We start from the raw sequence: 21,460 nt of genomic DNA, 5'->3' as shown, positions 1-21,460 counted from the left end.
GCACTTGGAAATCTTGAGCAGTTTTGATTCCTAATATTTGACCTTAGGTGTGGGAACGGGTCTTTTTTGCAATTTGATTTCCAATTGATCAGCACAGTATAGAAAATAGACCCATAAAGCAACCTCAGCAGTGACAAATGTCACTGGGTCACTTGGGTTTATACGTCGGGGTCCGGTAGTGAAGCTCCGCTCCTGTTTAGCCTCCGAAGCCGTACAGGGTGCGGCCCTGGCGCTTCAGCGCGTACACCATGTCCATGGCGGTGACGGTCTTCCTCTTGGCATGCTCGGAGTAGGTGACGGCGTCGAGGATGACGTTCTCCAGGAACACCTTCAGCACCCCGCGGGTCTCCTCGTAGATCAGCCCGGAGATCCGCTTCACTCCCCCACGGCGAGCCAGGCGGCGGATGGCGGGCTTGGTGATTCCCTGGATGTTGTCACGGAGAACCTTATGGTGACGCTTAGCGCCTCCTTTCCCGAGTCCCTTTCCGCCTTTGCCTCTTCCAGACATCTTCTAGTTATCAGCTGTGAACACGACACACACTGCTCATCTTTGATGTATAATAGACATCTTTCTTTGATTTCTATTATACATCAAAGAAAGATTTTTATAGGTGTGGAAACTAGTAAATAAAGCCAATGATTTGTTTTAGAAATGTATTATTAAAATATACAATTATTCACACCTTAACAATATGTAGTTCAAATTATACATTATATACAATATTGTATTCAAATGTCTAATCATTATAAAAAACACAACTAGTAAACTTCAGTTACAAATTCTAGTAACATGGCAATATATATATATATTAATGACAAACACAAACTAATTACATGAACACGCTAATATTTAACTCAAAACCACATTTCGATTCAAATATAAATTTTTAAAATTTACAACTTCTTTATTTATTTGAAAATATTATTAATGTAGCACAAACGCTACTTTCTAATAAAGACAGAAAGAAACTGTTTGTTTTGTGTCTCATGGTGATCCTCCTCTCGAGACTAATGAAATGTTTAATATGATCCCTCGAGAAAAAAAAGGAATCAATTTCCGCCTGGAATGATTGATGCCCCATCAAACATTTTGTAATATCCCTGGAAGTTTATACAGTAGAATCCTGGTTCGTGGCTTAAATTCAAGTTAATGAGACTAAGGAAACGAGTTGGAAACTTGATGTCGAAGTGGGATTTAAATCACCCATTTCACATTTTACTTCATTGGGCAGTATGTGCCTGAAAGCAATGCCACAGCATCTCTTCGATAGCTCAGTTGGTAGAGCGGAGGACTGTAGTGGAGTCAACAGGGAATCCTTAGGTCGCTGGTTCGATTCCGGCTCGAAGGAAGGTGCTTTTTGTGTAATTTAATCAAAGAGTTAAAAACGTTTTATTCAGACATTGATCAAAAGCTCAATAATCGACTAAGCAAAGGCTCCTGTTCCGAATTCAGCCCACGTCTGATTGTCTTGTTTTGGCCAAGATCTGATCTTTGAATTAAGGGACTAGACTGTCTGCTTTGTAATTCAAAAATACATACAAATGTCAAGTTTTTTGTAGATATAAAGGTGTTCTCTGTTTTCAAAGGATAGTTACTTCATTGGCATAATGATTTGGTATTGATTTTGTATCGTTGTATTATAAAGTTTGTGCTTTCTGTGTTTTTATCGTATTGTGAACTTATTTTTTAAACAAATGCTTACAAAGGCAAACACGGCACACATCTGTTCATACCAGCGGTGAATTGTACATTTTTATTAAGTACAAGCTACTGTGCACTTCTGGGAGTATAACAGGTTCGATATAAAGTGGCAAAAATATAGAAGGGGAAAACACCCCAGACTGCATGTAAAGCCCTCGTTGTGACTGTTTTAGATAAAATGGCGTACTATGCACGAAATGTTGCAGAAACACAATCTGATATTTTGATACAGGTAGGCCAGCGCTTCCAAAGCATGCAGGTGTAGAACAGGACTTAATGCATTTTTATACAAAAATTCGTATTCTATATTCTGGTCGCTTGCAGATTAGAATGGCATATGTTTAGCAATAATATTATTTATGGTACCTGAAAGTTTCAGGTTGTTGCACAAAGCTAAGGTATGCGTATACGTGATCTGACAACTGGAATCAATTTCCTGTCGTTAAACTCTGTTTATTTTTAAGTTGAGGCCCAGGATCCAAATCTTCAGTTCTGATTTTTTAAAGTGATATCTTTCCTTCCTGTCGTGGAAGTCACACGATGTGAGCAATTGTTTTTTTTACGTTGCGATCCAAAGAGCCTCAGACGCACAGTCTAACAGTAACCAAACCAGAATGGATTCTGCTGGGAGCCGGGCTGAGCTCATTCTCACTCCCTTTGCTGAAAACAGAATTATTTCTTCCCCGAACATCGTCTACAGATCACTTGTGCGCTTTTAACCTTCTCGCAGCTACGGGCGAGACTGACGCTCATGATATGAAGGCACCCGCTGGAACACATTCTCTAACTCTCACAATCGCGACAGACTTCGGTTTAAAAAAAAAAAGTAGATATAGCCCTGAAAAAAGCATTAGCTTTATCAGTTTTTACATTAATCTATTTTGAATCAAAGTTTGATTTTTTTTATTGCATTTTACATTATAATAATAATAATAATCATCATCATCATCATTATTGCTTACACTTATATAGCGCTGTTCTGGATACTCCACTCAATGCGCTTTACAGGTAATGGGGACTCCCCTCCACCACCACCATTCTCCTGAATGATCACAGGACCTCGGTTTTACGTCTCAGCCGAAGGACGGCACCTGTTTACAGTTTAGTGTCCCCTTCATTGTACTGGGGTATTAGGACCCGTATGGACCGCAGGGTATGCGCCCAGCGACAGAAACCAGATGTGTGTCGGGCTCGGCTGTGAGCAGGACAATGACGTCACGGGGACAAAGTAGAGGAAATCAAAACGGTTCTATAAAAGACCTGTGTCAGCTGTTGGTTTGCAGTCTGGACTTTAAATCCTCCGATCCGATTTTAAATCTCTCTAATACCTGAGCGGCTTCTTCCGAGTATTTATTCGTATACTTATTACTATATACGTAGTATGAAGGATGTGACAAATTTATGATTTCTTGGAACAAAATGGTTTTTATTTGCATTCGAAATGAAGCGGAATTTTAGCGCGACACACAAACCCTTTGTCTTTTTTAGATAGTGATTTTTAAACAGATATAAATGTAGAAAACGTGTTTTATTTTAGCACTACAATAGCAGGGTCAGTGGCGTAATGAATAACGCGTCAGGACTTCCATCAGAAAATTATACTGTAGGTTGGACTGCCGTCTGGCTTGTTTCGTTTATACCACTTACATTCTTTTATATAAATGAACTCCACCTGAAAGCTATAGAACACACTTTAGGTAAGTTGTCTGCAGCCTCATGCGAATTTCGACAACTTACCCAAAACACTGTACTGTCTGGAGTTCAGCTCCAGCTCTGAACTCAATTGCAATGAAAAACCATGCGTAACAAAACTGGAGAACAGCTGAACTTGTGCTCAGTTCGGTGATGAGGGTTCAGAACTGTCCTTGTTGTAATTAGCACGAACTGCACAGGCTCTGAATCAGACCATGTCAATTAGTCTGATCAGTGTAGGACACGTTAATGTAGAATTATTAATAGGCTTATTAGTTAGTTAGTTCAGGTTTACCCACCTGAACTAATGTAGAATTATTACTTGGTTTCTCTCTTGTTTGTATATAAATGAATGTCTCTGACAACTTAATGTTAGTTTTACGATGTAGGTCAGGCGTTGACATATGCACGAGTATACGAAATGTCTCACTCCTGATTCAACTCATGTTCTATAGGAGATTGGCGATTCCTCCTGTTTCTCGTACAACCATATCAGAACAGAAGACCGTGTCACCCAGCTGTGATTCAAGATCGACTCGCATCTTTATCCCTTTTTTGTTCGTGATCATTATTTTCTTTAGTTATGATCAATATTGAACTTTTTCGAAATGAAATGACAATAATCAAACATGCAGGCAGATTTTTGAAAAGTATTCGGAATTGACAGGGTGCCCCTTTGGAACAGTCGTCAGAAAATGTGAGAAAATGAAAGTTATGTAAGCTCTCACACAAAGCATTGAAGATTGGAATCTGAGTGTAAAAAAGCTACCCGTCTCCCAATGATAGGCAGGGATACACACCATGACTCAAATAGACTCAGCGAACTTTAACACCTATGATATTACGAGTGCTTTGCACGTGTCGAATTTCAAGAAGGAACTACTACAACAGTTGTGGATATAATTCATTACCACCGGCAAAGTCCATTACCGGCAACTTCTGAGAAAATAATGTTCACTCATGGAATTTGGTCTTTGAACGGCTGGCGGGAAATATCATTTATACTCCTGTTGCACCCTCAGCTGAAACATGTTAAAATAACAACACAGATTTGTTGGAGAACCTGACAAGAATTATTGGGTTAGCACTGTATGTATTCTGGTATATTTACTTTAATTTTAATATAAATGTAAACATGCATGCTGTATAATCTATTGTAATTTTAAAATATGTTAGCTGAGGATGCGAGGGGGGCTATTATACCTTGTGAAACACGCAAGGAACTGTAAAAAAGGCTGGTATTTGAAAAAAATTGGCGATCACAAGAAAACCACAATTTATGTGGTATTATCATCAATATCCTTCAAAATCTATGTTCAAATGAAGGATTTAAAGAAACTATGAAAAAAGCAACAGTAATAGCAGAGGATTTTGATTTTTGCTCTTCAAGTCAGTAGATCGACGTAGAGTTGCGCCCCTACAAACAGCACAAAGGATGAAACCCACCTCTTTCGTTATTGCTATGTTTGTGCCGGTGAAAGTAGCATTTGTGCTATTGAAAGCATCTCGGAAGATAAAGTTGCAGTCACTTCCACATGTCATGATATCATCGGACGACAAGAGCTGAAGCCCCCCAGTCCAAGCCAGGAATGTGAGGAAAACAGACATGGAGGAAGGTAGTGTGGCCGAGAGGTCTAAGGCGCTGGATTTAGGCTCCAGTCTCTCTGGGAGCGTGGGTTCGAATCCCACCGCTGCCAAATGTTAGTGTTTTAAGACCTGCAATACGACCAGTAAAAGTGCTTTTTGTTAGGCTGCAGGAGGTGTTTAGAGATAGACTTTCTAAAAGACAGGCTAAACATCAAGGCAGAAAAAATATGTTGTTTTCTCAACAAAAATTCTCTTTGGCATGTTCAGCTTTATGTAGGGAACAACATCTGCCAAGATCACTTTTGAGGCAGTGCACATGATAGTGTACCGGCAAGTACAGTACATTCAATATTGGCTGTGGTGGTGAGCTGCTTTTGTCTGTGAAACTTTTAATTCTTCACGCCGAATCGTTGGCAGGGGTAATAGCTTATCTTTGAACAGAGCGCTCCATCAGAAATACTTTGTTCGTGCTCAAAAGAGATCAGAGGATTAACTTCATGAATTCACATAGCATACCTTACAGGAAAGATTTAAAAGGGGAATTGATTGTGCTACCTGATGTTGTTCCTGTGGTTTCTTTGGATACAAAGGTGAATGTTCTTTGATGTTCTGCTAGAGTATCCACTGGGTGGGTTTTATCGATTAGCTCAGATAGGTCATCAGTGCTCCGTCTCCGGAAAATAATCAGCACTGTTTTTTCCTGTGCTGTCTTTTAAAACATATAAGATCACGAGTTTACAGATTTCTCCAAATAACAACTATACATTTTAACCCAGCGGTTAGCATTCCTTCAATCCAATAGTTTTACTCTAGGTTAAAAGCAGCGCAATATACAGAGAGATGATATTCAAATATTTCAACGTTCTGTTGGATTACCTGTATGGAGATATCGCTCAGAATTCCTAATATGATTTTGAGTTCAGTTTTGCTTTACTACTTTCAGAGTCTTATATTGACCTTGAAGCAGAGAAGTGACATAATCACAAATAGTCTTATTAATATTTCAGTTAAATCTTTTTTTCTGTAGTAACATCAGTTGATATTAATATTAGTCCTGATTTATAATTTTTTGTCATGGTTGATCTTAAATAATTTTGTAATTAGTTTCAGTTTTGAAAAATCATGCAGAGAAGCTACCAAAACTGGTATAGTTCATATAATGATTAATGCAATAGCAGCATTTTGGGTTGAAAACAAAAAGTATATCTTGGTATGAATCCTAACACTTCATAGGCAGCGTTCTAGGACTTCTCGCTTCAGATAAAGTTGTCAATACATCATAGATTTCTACTCAATCAATATCAGCAGTGTTATCACTACCGAACGCTAAATATAGATCCTGGCAATACTTCGTGAGATCTTCGTAAGAAAATCCCAAATACTACGGAAGGAATCAAATTTATATGTTTCTTTGGATCGAGAAGATGATCATTATGAGACTCAAAACATGCCTGTCTTTTCTTTTTTCGAGGACAAATGGATTATTGAGGTGTAAAGATGGGTTCAAAACCAAAATCACCTGCTATCGCTGCTGTTTCTTCAAATCCTTCAACTGATCATCGATATCGAGGAATAATATATAGTTTCTTCAAATCCTTCAACTGATCATCGACATAGAGAAATAATATTATACAATTGTGGTTTTCTGTTAATTGCCAATTTGACTGTAATTACATCTTCGTTTACAGATGTTTTGCATGTATCACAAGGTATAATAGTCGTCGTGCGTCCTCAGTTAAAATGTACGACAAAAGTACAACATTTATGGTTACATCCATATTAAAATGAAGGTAAATATACCAAGATATTAAAATACAATTGTACAGTCCTAACTTAATAATGCCTGTGAAGTTTTCCAACAAATCCGAACTGTAATTTTGAAATATTATAGCTGAGAATGAAAAGAGAGTACAAAGATCAAATTCAATGAGTGAAAATGCACCAGTAGTTCTCTAAACTGAGTTTCTTCCCTGAAATGACTTGCTTGCGAAGCACCAAGCAGCCTTGAACGGATCGCGGAAATCAAATATACAGTACAGATGGATTCAGAGTGTGCTTTCCAACTTTTGTGCAACAATTACCTTTGATAGGGTGGAGTTGTCTTCACAATCTGGGTTAAATAAAAAGGAGTGACGTCAGTGTTAAACAGCTTTCCTTCTTGGAGAACAACGGTTGTGTTCCATATTTCTAATTATTTTGGTTTCAAGATCGCAATTTAGTGTGAAACATAAAAGCTAGCTGGATAAGCTTTATTAATTTCCCTCATGGGATCAATAAAGTATCTACAGCAGTGGTTCTCAAACTTTTTGGACCAAGTACCACCCCTAATCCAACCAAAGCATCCAAGTACCACCTACAAGTCATCATCTCATAGGAACCCCAGAAATAAATATTATAATAATGAACTTTATTTGATATAGCGCCTTTAAAGGTGGCTTCTCAAAGTATTTTACAGAAAAAAAACATTAACAACAACTAATAAAAAAGCACCATTTCAGTGAGAGGAGTGAGCCTATTTAGTTGAGCAAAGGAGATGTGAATTAATTTTTCGAGCCTTGATACAATTCACAACAGAGTCTAACAGATATTAAATCGTCAGGCATTTTCTTGACGGCAAAGGTCTCGCGGTGGATGTTGTAATGCGTACATTAATTTCTGGAGCAACCTCTCTAATTCGTGCAACTGCACCGTTATGTCGGCTTGTCATTGCTCTAGCACCGTCTGTACAAACTCAGACGCATTTTATCAAGTCGAGGTCATTCTCTTCGATAAATTCATTCTGAAGCTGAAATATGTGCTCTCCTGTAGTTCCTGTTGGTAGCGGTTTACAGAACAGAACAGAAAGTCTTTATGGGACATACCCTCAAACTCGTATCTAACATAAATGAGCAAATTGGCCAAATCGACTACAGACTCATCTAATTGCAGTGAAAAACATCTGCTCATCTTAACACGCTCTATCAGTGTACTTTTGATATAATCCTTCATTTCAATAATTCTTTGAATGACTGTGTCTTTCAGGGGGAGGGGGGCAGCAGGTCAAGCTGTTTAGCAGCTTTTTCTCCACACATAATACGTGTCAGCTCTTTTGCCAACGGTAAATAAGGTTCTTCAAAAATAGTGTAGCTTACCTGCTTTAGCAATCCGCAAGCTTGCATTTTTCCGCGTTTCTGTTTTTATTTCCGTATTTATTTAAAGTTTTTATTTCATGCGCATGGGAGCGAAACACAGAGACGCTTGGTGTATTTTTCTCAAATTCGAACAGTTCTTAAATATTTTGCTATCACGCTTTCATGTGCTCACAAGATTGCCTGCGTTCGTAGCACGTATTTCTATGCATTCCTGTGTTTACAATGTTGGCATTGTTCCAAAATCACGCTAATTCTCCTTTCTCCCTATTTGCTGGAGATACAATAGCTTTTTTTTAAATACAATTGGTCACTTGCATCCGTAGCACGCATTCCTATAGAGTGGTATAGAATTACAGAGTATCTCTTGTGTCCACTGAAGTATTAGCATGCACTGTATCGTAGTATGTAGGCTGCGTATTCGACAAGTATTAAAATACAAAATATGAAAACCCGTCCCGATTTTTCAGTGCACACTACACAGTTCCAGGGTCATTTGGCGTACCACCTGGTGGCACTCCACGTACCACTGCCGGTACGCGTGCCACAGTTTGAGAACTACTGATCTACAGTATCTATAAATCTCTTACACGTCATTTACAATGGCTTTTCAACTAATAGCCCGTGCAGGGATCAAACCCTAGCTGTTGGTACAGTACGAGTTGCGTAAGGCTCTGTAACGCGCAGATGAGAAACTAACCTCTGCTTCTTCATTATATAAACAGTGAGCTATATATGCGAGCTTACTGCCTCCTACGGGCTCTGTATTTGATTTCGGTACAAGACCGGCCGTGGAGATAAAGTGAGACGGGTGTGTACATTAAAAGGCTCATAGTGTCCCTGGGAGGGCTCAAACCACCACCCTTTTGGTTAACAACCGAACCACAAAGACTCATGTACAGCTTAACACTTCTCGGTCTCAGTGAAACTGATACACTCCGTAAAATTTCCAGAGAAAATCACCAACAGCGGCCGAGATCTTCTGGAGTTTTTTCATTCTATACTGCGATTTCTGAAGGGTACTCTGTGAAAATACGAGTTTTGACGAGAAGGGATGGACATATAAGGTCAAAAGGCTTGAGGAATTGAACCTTAAGGTGAAGACTGCGGGTTCAGTAGCAGCAGAACCTGATCAGTATCAGTTGACTCCGATATACTTTGAAAATGAACTTGGGGATTTAGAGTCAGACGTGCTACCGTTGCACCATGGGGTACTTAATTAAAAAAAAAATAGAAAAAAAATCAGTGTTCCTGGATCTGTAATTGAGAACAACACCTGCACAAGAGCTGCGCAGGAAGAATAAAATGTGGTCTGTGAAGAAGAGACTCTCTTCGGAGAGCTGCGCTCTTCACAGGAGATTTTTTTTTTGTGAAGCTGATTTGTCTCCTTTGGGAAATTCAACAGAACTGACAACCGTGACTTCGCGGCGCCACGGTAGCGCGCCTGACTCCAGATCAGAAGGCTGCGTGTTCAAATCATGTCGAGGTCAGCTGTTACTTTTTCAGGTTCTGCTGGTCCTGAACACGGAATTCACCCCATGCAGTTGAGTTCTATCTGTACACCACATAGATAATCAAAACAAAATAGAGCAGTACAGGACACGCAGTGTGGAGCTCACACAGGCTTACAGTCTCCAGCATTGGAGTGGAGGGGAAAAAAGAACTTTTTTTTTTTTAAGAGAAAAGGCACAGTTCACATCTGCTTAACATCACGTCCAACTTTAGAGACAGCTACATCAGATAATGGAATCCCGGAAGTTTCAGATAACTTTTTTTAATACAGGTTCAAGCAAACCTGAAAGTTAATGAGTTTCCGGACACTTTTGTTTTATTAAAAAGTGTCTGAAGCCTGAAACTGTAATTTGAAAACAAAACCCGCTATTGGACATTAGCAGGTGCTTTTTGTAACGATTTGCTATTTCATGCTGGAAAACAAAGGAAACAGACCCAACGTTTGCTTTCAGGTGCAGTTCATTACATAATATACATCTATTACTGAGGAGCTTGAATAAAATTTACACGAACCAGGTAGAAGTCGAACCTACAATCTTATGATCCGAAATCAGACGCGTTGTTTATTAAACCGCTGGCATTTCACATGACCTGAATTCCCCCATAGTGTGCTCAGCGCCGCTACTAGTCATGCACCGCTCCGTCTAAAATTTCAAAGTGAGAAACATGTGTTTTCTGATTTTTTATGAGTTTTAAAATATAATCTCTTTAAATCAGACAAGGGGTTTATGTTTCGCACTGAAATTCCGATTGACTGAGAATTCAAAGAAAGACTGTTTTCTTCCACAACACCGTATAATTATCACATCCACCAGACTCTCCAACCTCTCCAGATCTTGCTGGTCGAGCAATTGCTCCGATAAATTAGGTCACGTATCATGTTAAATCATTTCTTCTCAACACAACATTTCCTGGTGCACGTTTTCTCTATGAAAAAAAGATATTTTTCCGTTGCACGATTTCTCGTTTTTTATCAAAGCATACAGAAATAAAAAAGAAGAAGAAATAGTGTCGCAATAGAACTCTGTCGCCCTTGGGAGATGTCAAACGCATTGGACATGAAAATGGCAGATAAAAGCCAGTTCTCTTCGTTTCTCAGTGTCGGGGCTGCTATGTAAAAGAGGCAATTTGCTCTGAGCGCAGGTTCAGCGCTTACTGAACGCAGATGTCTCAGAGCGGTGTGTCCAAGTGGGTGTAAAAGGTGATGGGTGTCCTGTCACCGTAGCCTAGTTGGTTAAAGCGCTTCTCTATTAAACAAAAGAACCGAGATTCAAATCCCAGCCGTGTCTTTCTTCCTATCTTGTAGTACAGAACGTATCATTTCGGGCAATCACAAAGGGCTTGATTTCGTTAAATGCATGTGTTCATTTACTTTCTGGAAAACTTGTTTTTGATGAAATTCACACAGCTTGCGAAAAATGAAATTCAATTCTTGGTTATCAGTGCAGAAGAAATATTACCGGCTGGCAAAATAAACGGGAAGAGATTTTTTTTTAACCGAAAACTTGTGATTCGAGAAATGACCTTACCAGTCGGTTAGCGCGTTCGGCTGTTAACCGAAAGGTTGGTGGTTCGAGTCCACCCAAGGACGGGGTTCTTTTGCAATATAAACATTGTCTTCAGTCGATTGGATTTCTCAGCGAAACCTTAACCATTTTAATATTTGCAGGAAATGCGAGTGTTTAACACGTGTCAGGGTCACCGGGAAATGTCCAATAATGCCCAACATTGCAACTCCCCAGAAAACCATATTCACTCAAAAAAAATTATCGTCGAATCTTCATTTATACTCCAGTTATCCAGAATCCTCTGCTGAAATATTTTAAAAATACAATGCAGGTTTGTTTGAGAACTTGACAAGCATTCTTACAATAGCACTGTGCAGTTGGATTTTGATATTTTGACATATTTACCTTAATTTTAAACATAAATACTATACAGTCTATTGTAATTTTAAAATATGTTAGCTGAGGATGCAAAGGGGTGAAAGGGAAAGGTCAGAGGGTATAGTAAAAACAAGGTTAGGATTGGTGGAGGTGGTAGGGGTGTTGATGGTTTTTCTCTTGTCATGGAAATATAACTATTAATTTTAAAGGATCACTTACTGACGTCAGACAGCTGCCAATTCTCCAGACGCGTCTCTGGAAGGATAAACAGTTTATCCTCCGAGGTTCGTCCAATTTGCTAAAATTGTCCGGGTCCGGATGGAGTTTCAGCAGCCGTTCGCGCTCAGGTTTGTGATCCCGGACGAGCCCCCAAATTGTCATGGAAATATAACTATCAAGGAAGCCACAAGAGAGAGTTCTCACCTGAGTAAGGTCTTTATTTCAATATTGCAATATTGGGAGCCCTGCAAAGTGCAACCAGAGACTCAATTTGTTACAAGCAGTACAGGGTTTTTATAAGACGTTGCGCTGTAAAAAAATTCAGCACTTGGTCCCTTCTAAAACTTCCCCTTTCTCTAAGAGAAAACAGATTACATCATAGAGCGAGAGAAGAAAAACTAGATTTGTTATTCAAAGCTTAACAGTTACTTTCAGCTAATTCTAATGACCCAGACAGCATATATTGTTTTGGTACATTGTCTTCTAAACTAACCTAAACAGTGTACTTTGTTGACGAACTGTTTTCTAAAATTCTGCACGCACTGTAGCACAGCAGTTACATCCTTGAAATATATTATCTAAAAGCACCAATATATTTTTTCAAACCTCTCTACATTTTTAAGAATCAATTTACTTATTAGATTTCCACTTCACCGGCATCATGCAAGCAAACTACATAAATATGAGAAAACACGCAAGAGAGTTGTCACTCAGAGTGTCGAAGGGTCGATGTATACTGGGGCTCAGTTGAAATGCAACATCAGGACTTTTTCGAATTATGTCACACGAAGAGAGCACAGCCCTTTCCGCCCTGCCGCGTGTGTCTCGGTAACTCGCTGTGATCGTATAGTGGTCAGTACTTTGCGTTGTGGCCGCAACAACCCCGGTTCGAATCCGGGTCACGGCAGAATAGGGGCGTCTGCTTTTACCACTCGAACGAATGAAGGCAAAAAAAAGCCAATCGATGTGAACGAACGGCGCTTTACAGAGGAGTACTGCCTGACTGGATCGTTCATGAACGACAGAGGCCACTCCGACCTCTTCTCGGTTTTCTTCAATGACTTACTAAGGATCTTCTTCACATTCGCCCATGCAGGGGAAGCCAGTTACACCAAAGCAAACGCAGGAAAGTGCATTTCAAGCAGAGACCAGGAGGGACTTGTTTACACCGAGAGTGGGCGGGGAATGGAACAATGCGCCCAGCCCTGTTGCTGGAGCCGATTCTTGATGAGCTCTTGGGCTCACTAAGAGGCCCCCGCTGGATGCTAATCTTTCTGTTGTTCTTGCAGGTCCTGCGCTGCTTTTGAGCCGACAGAGCTCGACCTGGTCTGTCGGCACAGCCCAATTGCAAATGATCGGCTCCGCGTACAGAAGGAACGTGCGTTTGGTACAAGAGTGCACGAAGGCACCGGAAATACATTGGGAACAAATGACCGGTCGCTCAAGACCTCTGTGAAGTACAGGAGCGTGCAAAACGAGGCTGTTTCCGCCCGGTCTCGAACCGGGGACCTTTCGCGTGTTAGGCGAACGTGATAGCCGCTACACTACGGAAACCTGTAGGGACTGCTGCTGGTGTCTCGCTTGCGTTTCGGGCTGAGAAAGGGACGCGTCACTTTAGGCAGGTGGCGCTGGAGAGAGGAACAAAGGTCGCGATGAAACGAAATGCCGAAACCCGGGATCGAACCAGGGACCTTTAGATCTTCAGTCTAACGCTCTCCCAACTGAGCTATTTCGGCAGTGCGCAAAGCCCATAGCCACCTGCTCCAGCCTTCCTGTGTTGTGGCATGAGCGCACCAAGAGTAGCGGGAGAGTGTTGCAGGAACGTCACTCAGAAGGAAAGCCACCCAGCTGCGCCCTCTGAGCTCTGTCCAGCGCATCTTCCTCGCATGGACTCCTGCCTGCGACGGGCAGGAAACAATTAGCAAGAACAGAACGACACCCCATGGGTGTCTCATGACCGCACCTTAGGTTGTGACACGTGCAGGTGTGAGGTGTTGCCGGGCTACTTTGGAGCAGAGCTTGGGCGGAGGGGGGGCGGGAAAGCAGACAAAGAGGTGACACCTCAAGGTCTGCACGATCACAGCTCTCCGCCGCCCCAGGCTTCGGCTCGATAAGCTACTGGACACACCCGCCCCTCCTCACACAGACCGTGGAAAAGCCCCCGAGTGGGAGGGCTCTCTCTTCCTCCCAGGAGCTCTTGGACACGACGCCCAGACAGGGCGCGGGGAGCCGCCGCCTGCAAACACGGCTCCAGGCAGGACTCCACTCTGCAGGAGCCGCAGAGCAGAGGAGATGAGGGCAGCTTAGCTCCTGTGCAGAGACCTGAGCTGTTGTTGCTGTGGATGCTGTCTTTTCTGCACTCGGGATAGGAGTGAATGTTGAGTTGCCCTTAGAAATGAAGCAGAGCACTTCAACGGCACGGGTGTGTGTGTGTGTGTGCGCCCTGGTGATTCTGGGAGACAGATCGAACCTGGGCTAAAAGAGAGGGGGCTTAGCCCTCTTCCATTTGCTAGTTCAAAGTTGTACAACCCCTTTGTATCTGCTAGGCGGCGCAGTCGTCGTGCACAAAGAACACTTTGAAAAGCGTCAAAGGCAAGTCATTCCGAGTTGGTCGTTTGTGTTTTCCGTTCAGACGCGAAATGCTGACATGATCTCTCGGCTCCTCGGTTGTCATTTCTGCTCCGTAAAGGGATCACAGCACGCGTCGGCTTCCAGCACGGTGGGTCGGGACACGATGCCGGGGGTCGGAGAGAGCGATGTCTTCCTCGTTAGTATAGGACCTGTCACCTGTCCCCACCTGTCACGCGGGAGACCGGGGTTCGATTCCCCGACGGGGAGTAGCTTTTCTTTCACCTCCTTAGAGAAATGACTGCCTTTCACTTCTCTGTTTTCTTTCACAGCGTCGTGCACCTTTTCATTGCTCTCGCTTTCAGAGCCTCCGCACGGCAGTCGACTCGACATCAGGAAGCACATTGAAGTGAAAGCAGGAAGCGCTGCGACATGCACTGTGCAGATCCCGCCACACTAAGAGGCGAGTGGGTCTGTTCGATGCACAAAGAACGCTTTGAGAAGCGTCAAAGGCAAGTCATTCCGAGTTGGTCGTTTGTGTTTTCCGTTCAGACGCGAAATGCTGAAATGATCTCTCGGCTCCTCGGTTGTCATTTCTGCTCCGTAAAGGAATCACAGCACGCGTCGGCTTCCAGCACGGTGGGTCGGGACACGATGCCGGGGGTCGGAGAGAGCGATGTCTTCCTCGTTAGTATAGGACCTGTCACCTGTCCCCACCTGTCACGCGGGAGACTGGGGTGCATCAGGACGCGCCTTGAAGTGAAAGCAGGATGCGCTGTGACATGCACTGTGCAGATCCCGCCACACTAAGAGGTGGGTCCAGTGGGTCTGTTCGATCACAGCGCTAGGCGAATTACCAATCCCCTTTTGTGCCTGGCGACAAAAGATGTCTGTTTCCGCCCGGTTTCGAACCGGGGACCTTTCGCGTGTGAGGCGAACGTGATAACCACTACACTACGGAAACGGTGGTAAGACGTGCCCAGCGGCCCAGTGCTGAGCTTCGCCAATGCGATTTAGCTGCTTCCAGTGCCTTTATTGGAGTGCGCTGATGGACCGTGCTCTCTCTCCAGAGACCAGCACGCCTGTCATGGACGGAGCAGGAAAGGCGGCGCCACATTCTACAGCCCTCTCCACGCAATCGACGAAATCGGGCTACTGAAGTGGAGAAAATCGCCTCTCCAGAAAGTGCAAATATCATCTTGGAGACTATAAATCCTATTGCCGAAGGTCAGCCCTGTCTACCAGAGTAACCCTCCCACAGCGATGATCAGCTCGTCTCACACGCGAGAAGTTTCGGTTGGAAACAAGCGCCCCCTCTTCTCGCACGTTTTGCACGTTCGAGTAGTTTTAATGCGGCTCTTTCGTACACGGTGCTGATCTTTTGGAAAGCAGGAGGCAAAACCGAGTCGAACCGCCTGGGTGAAAACCAGGAACCCTAACCGCTAGACTATATGGCAGCGAACAACCATGCTGTTCACGGCATCAAGCAAGCAAACTACATAAATATGAGAAAACACGCAAGAGAGTTGTCACTCAGAGTGTCGAAGGGTCGATGTATACTGGGGCTCAGTTGAAATGCAACGTCAGGACTTTTCCGAATTATGTCACACGAAGAGAGCACAGCCCTTTCCGCCCTGCCGCGTGTGTCTCGGTAACTCGCTGTGATCGTATAGTGGTCAGTACTTTGCGTTGTGGCCGCAACAACCCCGGTTCGAATCCGGGTCACGGCAGAATAGGGGCGTCTGCTTTTACTACACGCACGAATGAAGGCAAAAAAAAGCCAATCGACGTGAACGAACGGCGCTTTACAGAGGAGTACTGCCTGACTGGATCGTTGATGAACGACAGAGGCCACTCCGACCTCTTCTCGGTTTTCTTCAATGACTTACTAAGGATCTTCTTCACATTCGCCCATGCAGGGGAAGCCAGTTACACCAAAGCAAACGCAGGAAAGTGCATTTCAAGCAGAGACTAGGAGGGACTTGTTTACACCGAGAGTGGGCGGAGAATGGAACAATGCGCCCAGCCCTGTTGCTGGAGCCGATTCTTGATGAGCTCTTGGGCTCACTAAGAGGCCCCCGCTGGATGCTAATCTTTCTGTTGTTCTTGCAGGTCCTGCGCCGCTTTTGAGCCGACAGAGCTCGACCTGGTCTGTCGGCACAGCCCAATTGCAAATGATCGGCTCCGCGTACAGAAGGAACGTGCGTTTGGTACAAGAGTGCACGAAGGCACCGGAAATACATTGGGAACAAATGACCGGTCGCTCAAGACCTCTGTGAAGTACAGGAGCGTGCAAAACGAGGCTGTTTCCGCCCGGTCTCGAACCGGGGACCTTTCGCGTGTTAGGCGAACGTGATAGCCGCTACACTACGGAAACCTGTAGGGACTGCTGCTGGTGTCTCGCTTGCGTTTCGGGCTGAGAAAGGGACGCGTCACTTTAGGCAGGTGGCGCTGGAGAGAGGAACAAAGGGCGCGATGAAACAAAATGCCGAAACCCGGGATCGAACCAGGGACCTTTAGATCTTCAGTCTAACGCTCTCCCAACTGAGCTATTTCGGCAGTGCGCAAAGCCCACAGCCACCTGCTCCAGCCTTCCTGTGTTGTGGCATGAGCGCACCAAGAGTAGCGGGAGAGTGTTGCAGGAACGTCACTCAGAAGGAAAGCCACCCAGCTGCGCCCTCTGAGCTCTGTCCAGCGCATCTTCCTTGCATGGACTCCTGCCTGCGACGGGCAGGAAACAATTAGCAAGAACAGAACGACACCCCATGGGTGTCTCATGACCGCACCTTAGGTTGTGACACGTGCAGGTGTGAGGGGTTGCCGGGCTACTTTGGAGCAGAGCTTGGGCGGAGGGGGGGCGGGAAAGCAGACAAAGAGGTGACACCTCAAGGTCTGCACGATCACAGCTCTCCGCCGCCCCAGGCTTCCGCTCGATAAGCTACTGGACACATCCGCCCCTCCTCACACAGACCGTGGAAAAGCCCCCGAGTGGGAGGGCTCGCTCTTCCTCCCAGGAGCTCTTGGACACGACGCCCAGACAGGGCGCGGGGAGCCGCCGCCTGCAAACACGGCTCCAGGCAGGACTCCACTCCGCAGGAGCCGCAGAGCAGAGGAGATGAGGGCAGCTTAGCTCCTGTGCAGAGACCTGAGCTGTTGTTGCTGTGGATGCTGTCTTTTCTGCACTCGGGGTAGGAGTGAATGTTGAGTTGCACTTAGAAATGAAGCAGAGCACTTCAACGGCACGGGTGTGTGTGTGTGTGCGCCTTGGTGATTCTGGGAGACAGATCGAACCTGGGCTAAAAGAGAGGGGGCTTAGCCCTCTTCCATTTGCTAGTTCAAAGTTGTACAACCCCTTTGTATCTGCTAGGCGGCGCAGTCGTCGTGCACAAAGAACACTTTGAAAAGCGTCAAAGGCAAGTCATTCCGAGTTGGTCGTTTGTGTTTTCCGTTCAGACGCGAAATGCTGACATGATCTCTCGGCTCCTCGGTTGTCATTTCTGCTCCGTAAAGGGATCACAGCACGCGTCGGCTTCCAGCATGCTGGGTCGGGACACGATGCCGGGGGTTGGAGAGAGCGATGTCTTCCTCGTTAGTATAGTGGCAAGTATCCCCGCCTGTCACGCGGGAGACCGGGGTTCGATTCCCCGACGGGGAGTAGCTTTTCTTTCACCTCCTTAGAGAAATGACTGCCTTTCACTTCTCTGTTTTCTTTCACAGCGTCGTGCACCTTTTCATTGCTCTCGCTTTCAGAGTCTCCGCACGGCAGTCGACTCGACATCAGGAAGCACATTGAAGTGAAAGCAGGAAGCGCTGCGACATGCACTGTGCAGATCCCGCCACACTAAGAGGTGAGTGGGTCTGTTCGATGCACAAAGAACGCTTTGAGAAGCGTCAAAGGCAAGTCATTCCGAGTTGGTCGTTTGTGTTTTCCGTTCAGACGCGAAATGCTGAAATGATCTCTCGGCTCCTCGGTTGTCATTTCTGCTCCGTAAAGGAATCACAGCACGCGTCGGCTTCCAGCACGGTGGGTCGGGACACGATGCCGGGGGTCGGAGAGAGCGATGTCTTCCTCGTTAGTATAGGACCTGTCACCTGTCCCCACCTGTCACGCGGGAGACTGGGGTGCATCAGGACGCGCCTTGAAGTGAAAGCAGGATGCGCTGTGACATGCACTGTGCAGATCCCGCCACACTAAGAGGTGGGTCCAGTGGGTCTGTTCGATCACAGCGCTAGGCGAATCCCCAATCCCCTTTTGTGCCTGGCGACAAAAGATGTCTGTTTCCGCCCGGTTTCGAACCGGGGACCTTTCGCGTGTGAGGCGAACGTGATAACCACTACACTACGGAAACGGTGGTGAGACGTGCCCAGCTGCCCAGCGCTGAGCTTCGCCAATGCGATTTAGCTGCTTCCAGTGCCTTTATTGGAGTGCGCTGATGGACCGTGCTCTCTCTCCAGAGACCAGCACGCCTGTCATGGACGGAGCAGGAAAGGCGGCGCCACATTCTACAGCCCTCTCCACGCAATCGACGAAATCGGGCTACTGAAGTGGAGAAAATCGCCTCTCCAGAAAGTGCAAATATCATCTTGGAGACTATAAATCCTATTGCCGAAGGTCAGCCCTGTCTACCAGAGTAACCCTCCCACAGCGATGATCAGCTCGTCTCACACGCGAGAAGTTTCGGTTGGAAACAAGCGCCCCCTCTTCTCGCACGTTTTGCACGTTCGAGTAGTTTTAATGCGGCTCTTTCGTACACGGTGCTGATCTTTTGGAAAGCAGGAGGCAAAACCGAGTCGAACCGCCTGGGTGAAAACCAGGAACCCTAACCGCTAGACTATATGGCAGCGAACAACCATGCTGTTCACGGCATCAAGCAAGCAAACTACATAAATATGAGAAAACACGCAAGAGAGTTGTCACTCAGAGTGTCGAAGGGTCGATGTATACTGGGGCTCAGTTGAAATGCAACGTCAGGACTTTTCCGAATTATGTCACACGAAGAGAGCACAGCCCTTTCCGCCCTGCCGCGTGTGTCTCGGTAACTCGCTGTGATCGTATAGTGGTCAGTACTTTGCGTTGTGGCCGCAACAACCCCGGTTCGAATCCGGGTCACGGCAGAATAGGGGCGTCTGCTTTTACTACACGCACGAATGAAGGCAAAAAAAAGCCAATCGACGTGAACGAACGGCGCTTTACAGAGGAGTACTGCCTGACTGGATCGTTGATGAACGACAGAGGCCACTCCGACCTCTTCTCGGTTTTCTTCAATGACTTACTAAGGATCTTCTTCACATTCGCCCATGCAGGGGAAGCCAGTTACACCAAAGCAAACGCAGGAAAGTGCATTTCAAGCAGAGACCAGGAGGGACTTGTTTACACCGAGAGTGGGCGGAGAATGGAACAATGCGCCCAGCCCTGTTGCTGGGCTCTTGGGCTCACTAAGAGGCCCCCGCTGGATGCTAATCTTTCTGTTGTTCTTGCAGGTCCTGCGCTGCTTTTGAGCCGACAGAGCTCGTCCTGGTTTGCCGGCACAGCCCAATTGCAAATGATCGGCTCCGCGTACAGAAGGAACGTGCGTTTGGTACAAGAGTGCACGAAGGCACCGGAAATACATTGGGAACAAATGACCGGTCGCTCAAGACCTCTGTGAAGTACAGGAGCTTGCAAAACGAGGCTGTTTCCGCCCGGTCTCGAACCGGGGACCTTCCGCGTGTTAGGCGAACGTGATAGCCGCTACACTACGGAAACCTGCAGGGACTGCTGCTGGTGTCTCGCTTGCGTTTCGGGCTGAGAAAGGGACGCGTCACTTTAGGCAGGTGGCGCTGGAGAGAGGAACAAAGGGCGCGATGAAACAAAATGCCGAAACCCGGGATCGAACCAGGGACCTTTAGATTTTCAGTCTAACGCTCTCCCAACTGAGCTATTTCGGCAGTGCGCAAAGCCCACAGCCACCTGCTCCAGCCTTCCTGTGTTGTGGCATGAGCGCACCAAGAGTAGCGGGAGAGTGTTGCAGGAACGTCACTCAGAAGGAAAGCCACCCAGCTGCGCCCTCTGAGCTCTGTCCAGCGCATCTTCCTCGCATGGATTCCTGCCTGCGACGGGCAGGAAACAATTAGCAAGAACAGAACGACACCCCATGGGTGTCTCATGACCGCACCTTAGGTTGTGACACGTGCAGGTGTGAGGGGTTGCCGGGCTACTTTGGAGCAGAGCTTGGGCGGAGGGGGGGCGGGAAAGCAGACAAAGAGGTGACACCTCAAGGTCTGCACGATCACAGCTCTCCGCCGCCCCAGGCTTCCGCTTCCAGCTACTGGACACACCCGCCCCTCCTCACACAGACCGTGGAAAAGCCCCCGAGTGGGAGGGCTCTCTCTTCCTCCCAGGAGCTCTTGGACACGACGTACAGACAGGGCGCGGGGAGCCGCCGCCTGCAAACACGGCTCCAGGCGGGACTCCACTCCGCAGGAGCCGCAGAGCAGAGGAGATGAGGGCAGCTTAGCTCCTGTGCAGAGACCTGAGCTGTTGTTGCTGTGGATGCTGTCTTTTCTGTTCTCGGGGTAGGACATCAGGAAGCACATTGAAGCGCTGCGACATGCACTGTACAGATCCCGCCACTACTGGGCCCGATTTCCCCGGATCGAAACCGGGCGGAAACAGACCCGTTTCGTTTGTTGCCACGCACACTGTTTGGGGATTCGCCTAGCGCTGTGATCGAACAGACCCACTCACCTCTTAGTGTGGCGGGATCTGCACAGTGGATGTCGCAGCGCATCCTGCTTTCACTTCAATGCATGTTCTGATGTACCCTGGTCTCCCGCGTGACAGGTGGGGATACTTGCCACTATACTAACGAGGAAGACATCGCTCTCTGCTTAGTGTGCAAAACACTTACTTGCAGCATTGTGGGTGCTGTGGTTTAAATGATATTGGTTTGTGAACAGAATACCCCTATCCCAGTACATTGTGCCAGATTAAATAAACACACGAGAAAAAGAGATTCAGAACGCAAAGCTGTGTCAGTGTTCTGTGTAAAAAATCCGTTTGAACATCATGGGAGCTGTTTTTAATAAGCTGCTGAGTAAAGAATATTTTCATCTTCCTGCTGTCAGTAGTATTGTGCATATAGTTGACTCTTACCTGAATGAAAACAGGACGTAAAGGAAGGGTT

The 21,460-nt window shown here is 45.7% G+C and overlaps 1 protein-coding gene and 14 non-coding genes across 15 annotated transcripts; 6 read left to right on the top strand and 9 right to left on the bottom strand.

The window, feature by feature from the left end:
- Window positions 1-196: 196 nt before the first annotated feature.
- Window positions 197-508, bottom strand: LOC138242398 (histone H4-like). The gene has a single exon (XM_069197866.1). The coding sequence runs from the start codon at window positions 506-508 to the stop codon at window positions 197-199; it is 312 nt and encodes a 103-aa protein (XP_069053967.1).
- Window positions 509-1,261: 753 nt separating this feature from the next.
- trnay-gua (transfer RNA tyrosine (anticodon GUA)) lies at window positions 1,262-1,350 on the top strand. Its single transcript is given in 2 exon segments — window positions 1,262-1,298; window positions 1,314-1,350. It is a non-coding gene; the product is annotated as a tRNA-Tyr (tRNA).
- Window positions 1,351-5,009: 3,659 nt separating this feature from the next.
- On the top strand, window positions 5,010-5,091 carry trnal-uag (transfer RNA leucine (anticodon UAG)). Its single transcript has one exon. It is a non-coding gene; the product is annotated as a tRNA-Leu (tRNA).
- A 7,470-nt stretch (window positions 5,092-12,561) lies between these two features.
- trnah-gug (transfer RNA histidin (anticodon GUG)) lies at window positions 12,562-12,633 on the top strand. Its single transcript has one exon. It is a non-coding gene; the product is annotated as a tRNA-His (tRNA).
- A 574-nt stretch (window positions 12,634-13,207) lies between these two features.
- trnav-aac (transfer RNA valine (anticodon AAC)) lies at window positions 13,208-13,280 on the bottom strand. Its single transcript has one exon. It is a non-coding gene; the product is annotated as a tRNA-Val (tRNA).
- Window positions 13,281-13,389: 109 nt separating this feature from the next.
- Window positions 13,390-13,462, bottom strand: trnaf-gaa (transfer RNA phenylalanine (anticodon GAA)). The gene has a single exon. It is a non-coding gene; the product is annotated as a tRNA-Phe (tRNA).
- A 1,723-nt stretch (window positions 13,463-15,185) lies between these two features.
- trnav-cac (transfer RNA valine (anticodon CAC)) lies at window positions 15,186-15,258 on the bottom strand. The gene has a single exon. It is a non-coding gene; the product is annotated as a tRNA-Val (tRNA).
- A 694-nt stretch (window positions 15,259-15,952) lies between these two features.
- On the top strand, window positions 15,953-16,024 carry trnah-gug (transfer RNA histidin (anticodon GUG)). Its single transcript has one exon. It is a non-coding gene; the product is annotated as a tRNA-His (tRNA).
- Window positions 16,025-16,598: 574 nt separating this feature from the next.
- On the bottom strand, window positions 16,599-16,671 carry trnav-aac (transfer RNA valine (anticodon AAC)). The gene has a single exon. It is a non-coding gene; the product is annotated as a tRNA-Val (tRNA).
- Window positions 16,672-16,780: 109 nt separating this feature from the next.
- On the bottom strand, window positions 16,781-16,853 carry trnaf-gaa (transfer RNA phenylalanine (anticodon GAA)). The gene has a single exon. It is a non-coding gene; the product is annotated as a tRNA-Phe (tRNA).
- Window positions 16,854-17,877: 1,024 nt separating this feature from the next.
- On the top strand, window positions 17,878-17,949 carry trnad-guc (transfer RNA aspartic acid (anticodon GUC)). The gene has a single exon. It is a non-coding gene; the product is annotated as a tRNA-Asp (tRNA).
- A 621-nt stretch (window positions 17,950-18,570) lies between these two features.
- On the bottom strand, window positions 18,571-18,643 carry trnav-cac (transfer RNA valine (anticodon CAC)). The gene has a single exon. It is a non-coding gene; the product is annotated as a tRNA-Val (tRNA).
- Window positions 18,644-19,337: 694 nt separating this feature from the next.
- Window positions 19,338-19,409, top strand: trnah-gug (transfer RNA histidin (anticodon GUG)). The gene has a single exon. It is a non-coding gene; the product is annotated as a tRNA-His (tRNA).
- Window positions 19,410-19,967: 558 nt separating this feature from the next.
- Window positions 19,968-20,040, bottom strand: trnav-aac (transfer RNA valine (anticodon AAC)). The gene has a single exon. It is a non-coding gene; the product is annotated as a tRNA-Val (tRNA).
- Window positions 20,041-20,149: 109 nt separating this feature from the next.
- Window positions 20,150-20,222, bottom strand: trnaf-gaa (transfer RNA phenylalanine (anticodon GAA)). Its single transcript has one exon. It is a non-coding gene; the product is annotated as a tRNA-Phe (tRNA).
- Window positions 20,223-21,460: the final 1,238 nt, after the last annotated feature.

This window comes from Lepisosteus oculatus, chromosome 14 (genome assembly GCF_040954835.1).
Source record: "Lepisosteus oculatus isolate fLepOcu1 chromosome 14, fLepOcu1.hap2, whole genome shotgun sequence".
Classification (NCBI taxonomy): Eukaryota; Metazoa; Chordata; class Actinopteri; order Semionotiformes; family Lepisosteidae; genus Lepisosteus; species Lepisosteus oculatus.
The sequence above is the reverse complement of the archived record's forward strand: the minus strand, read 5'-3'. Positions and strand labels throughout refer to the sequence as shown.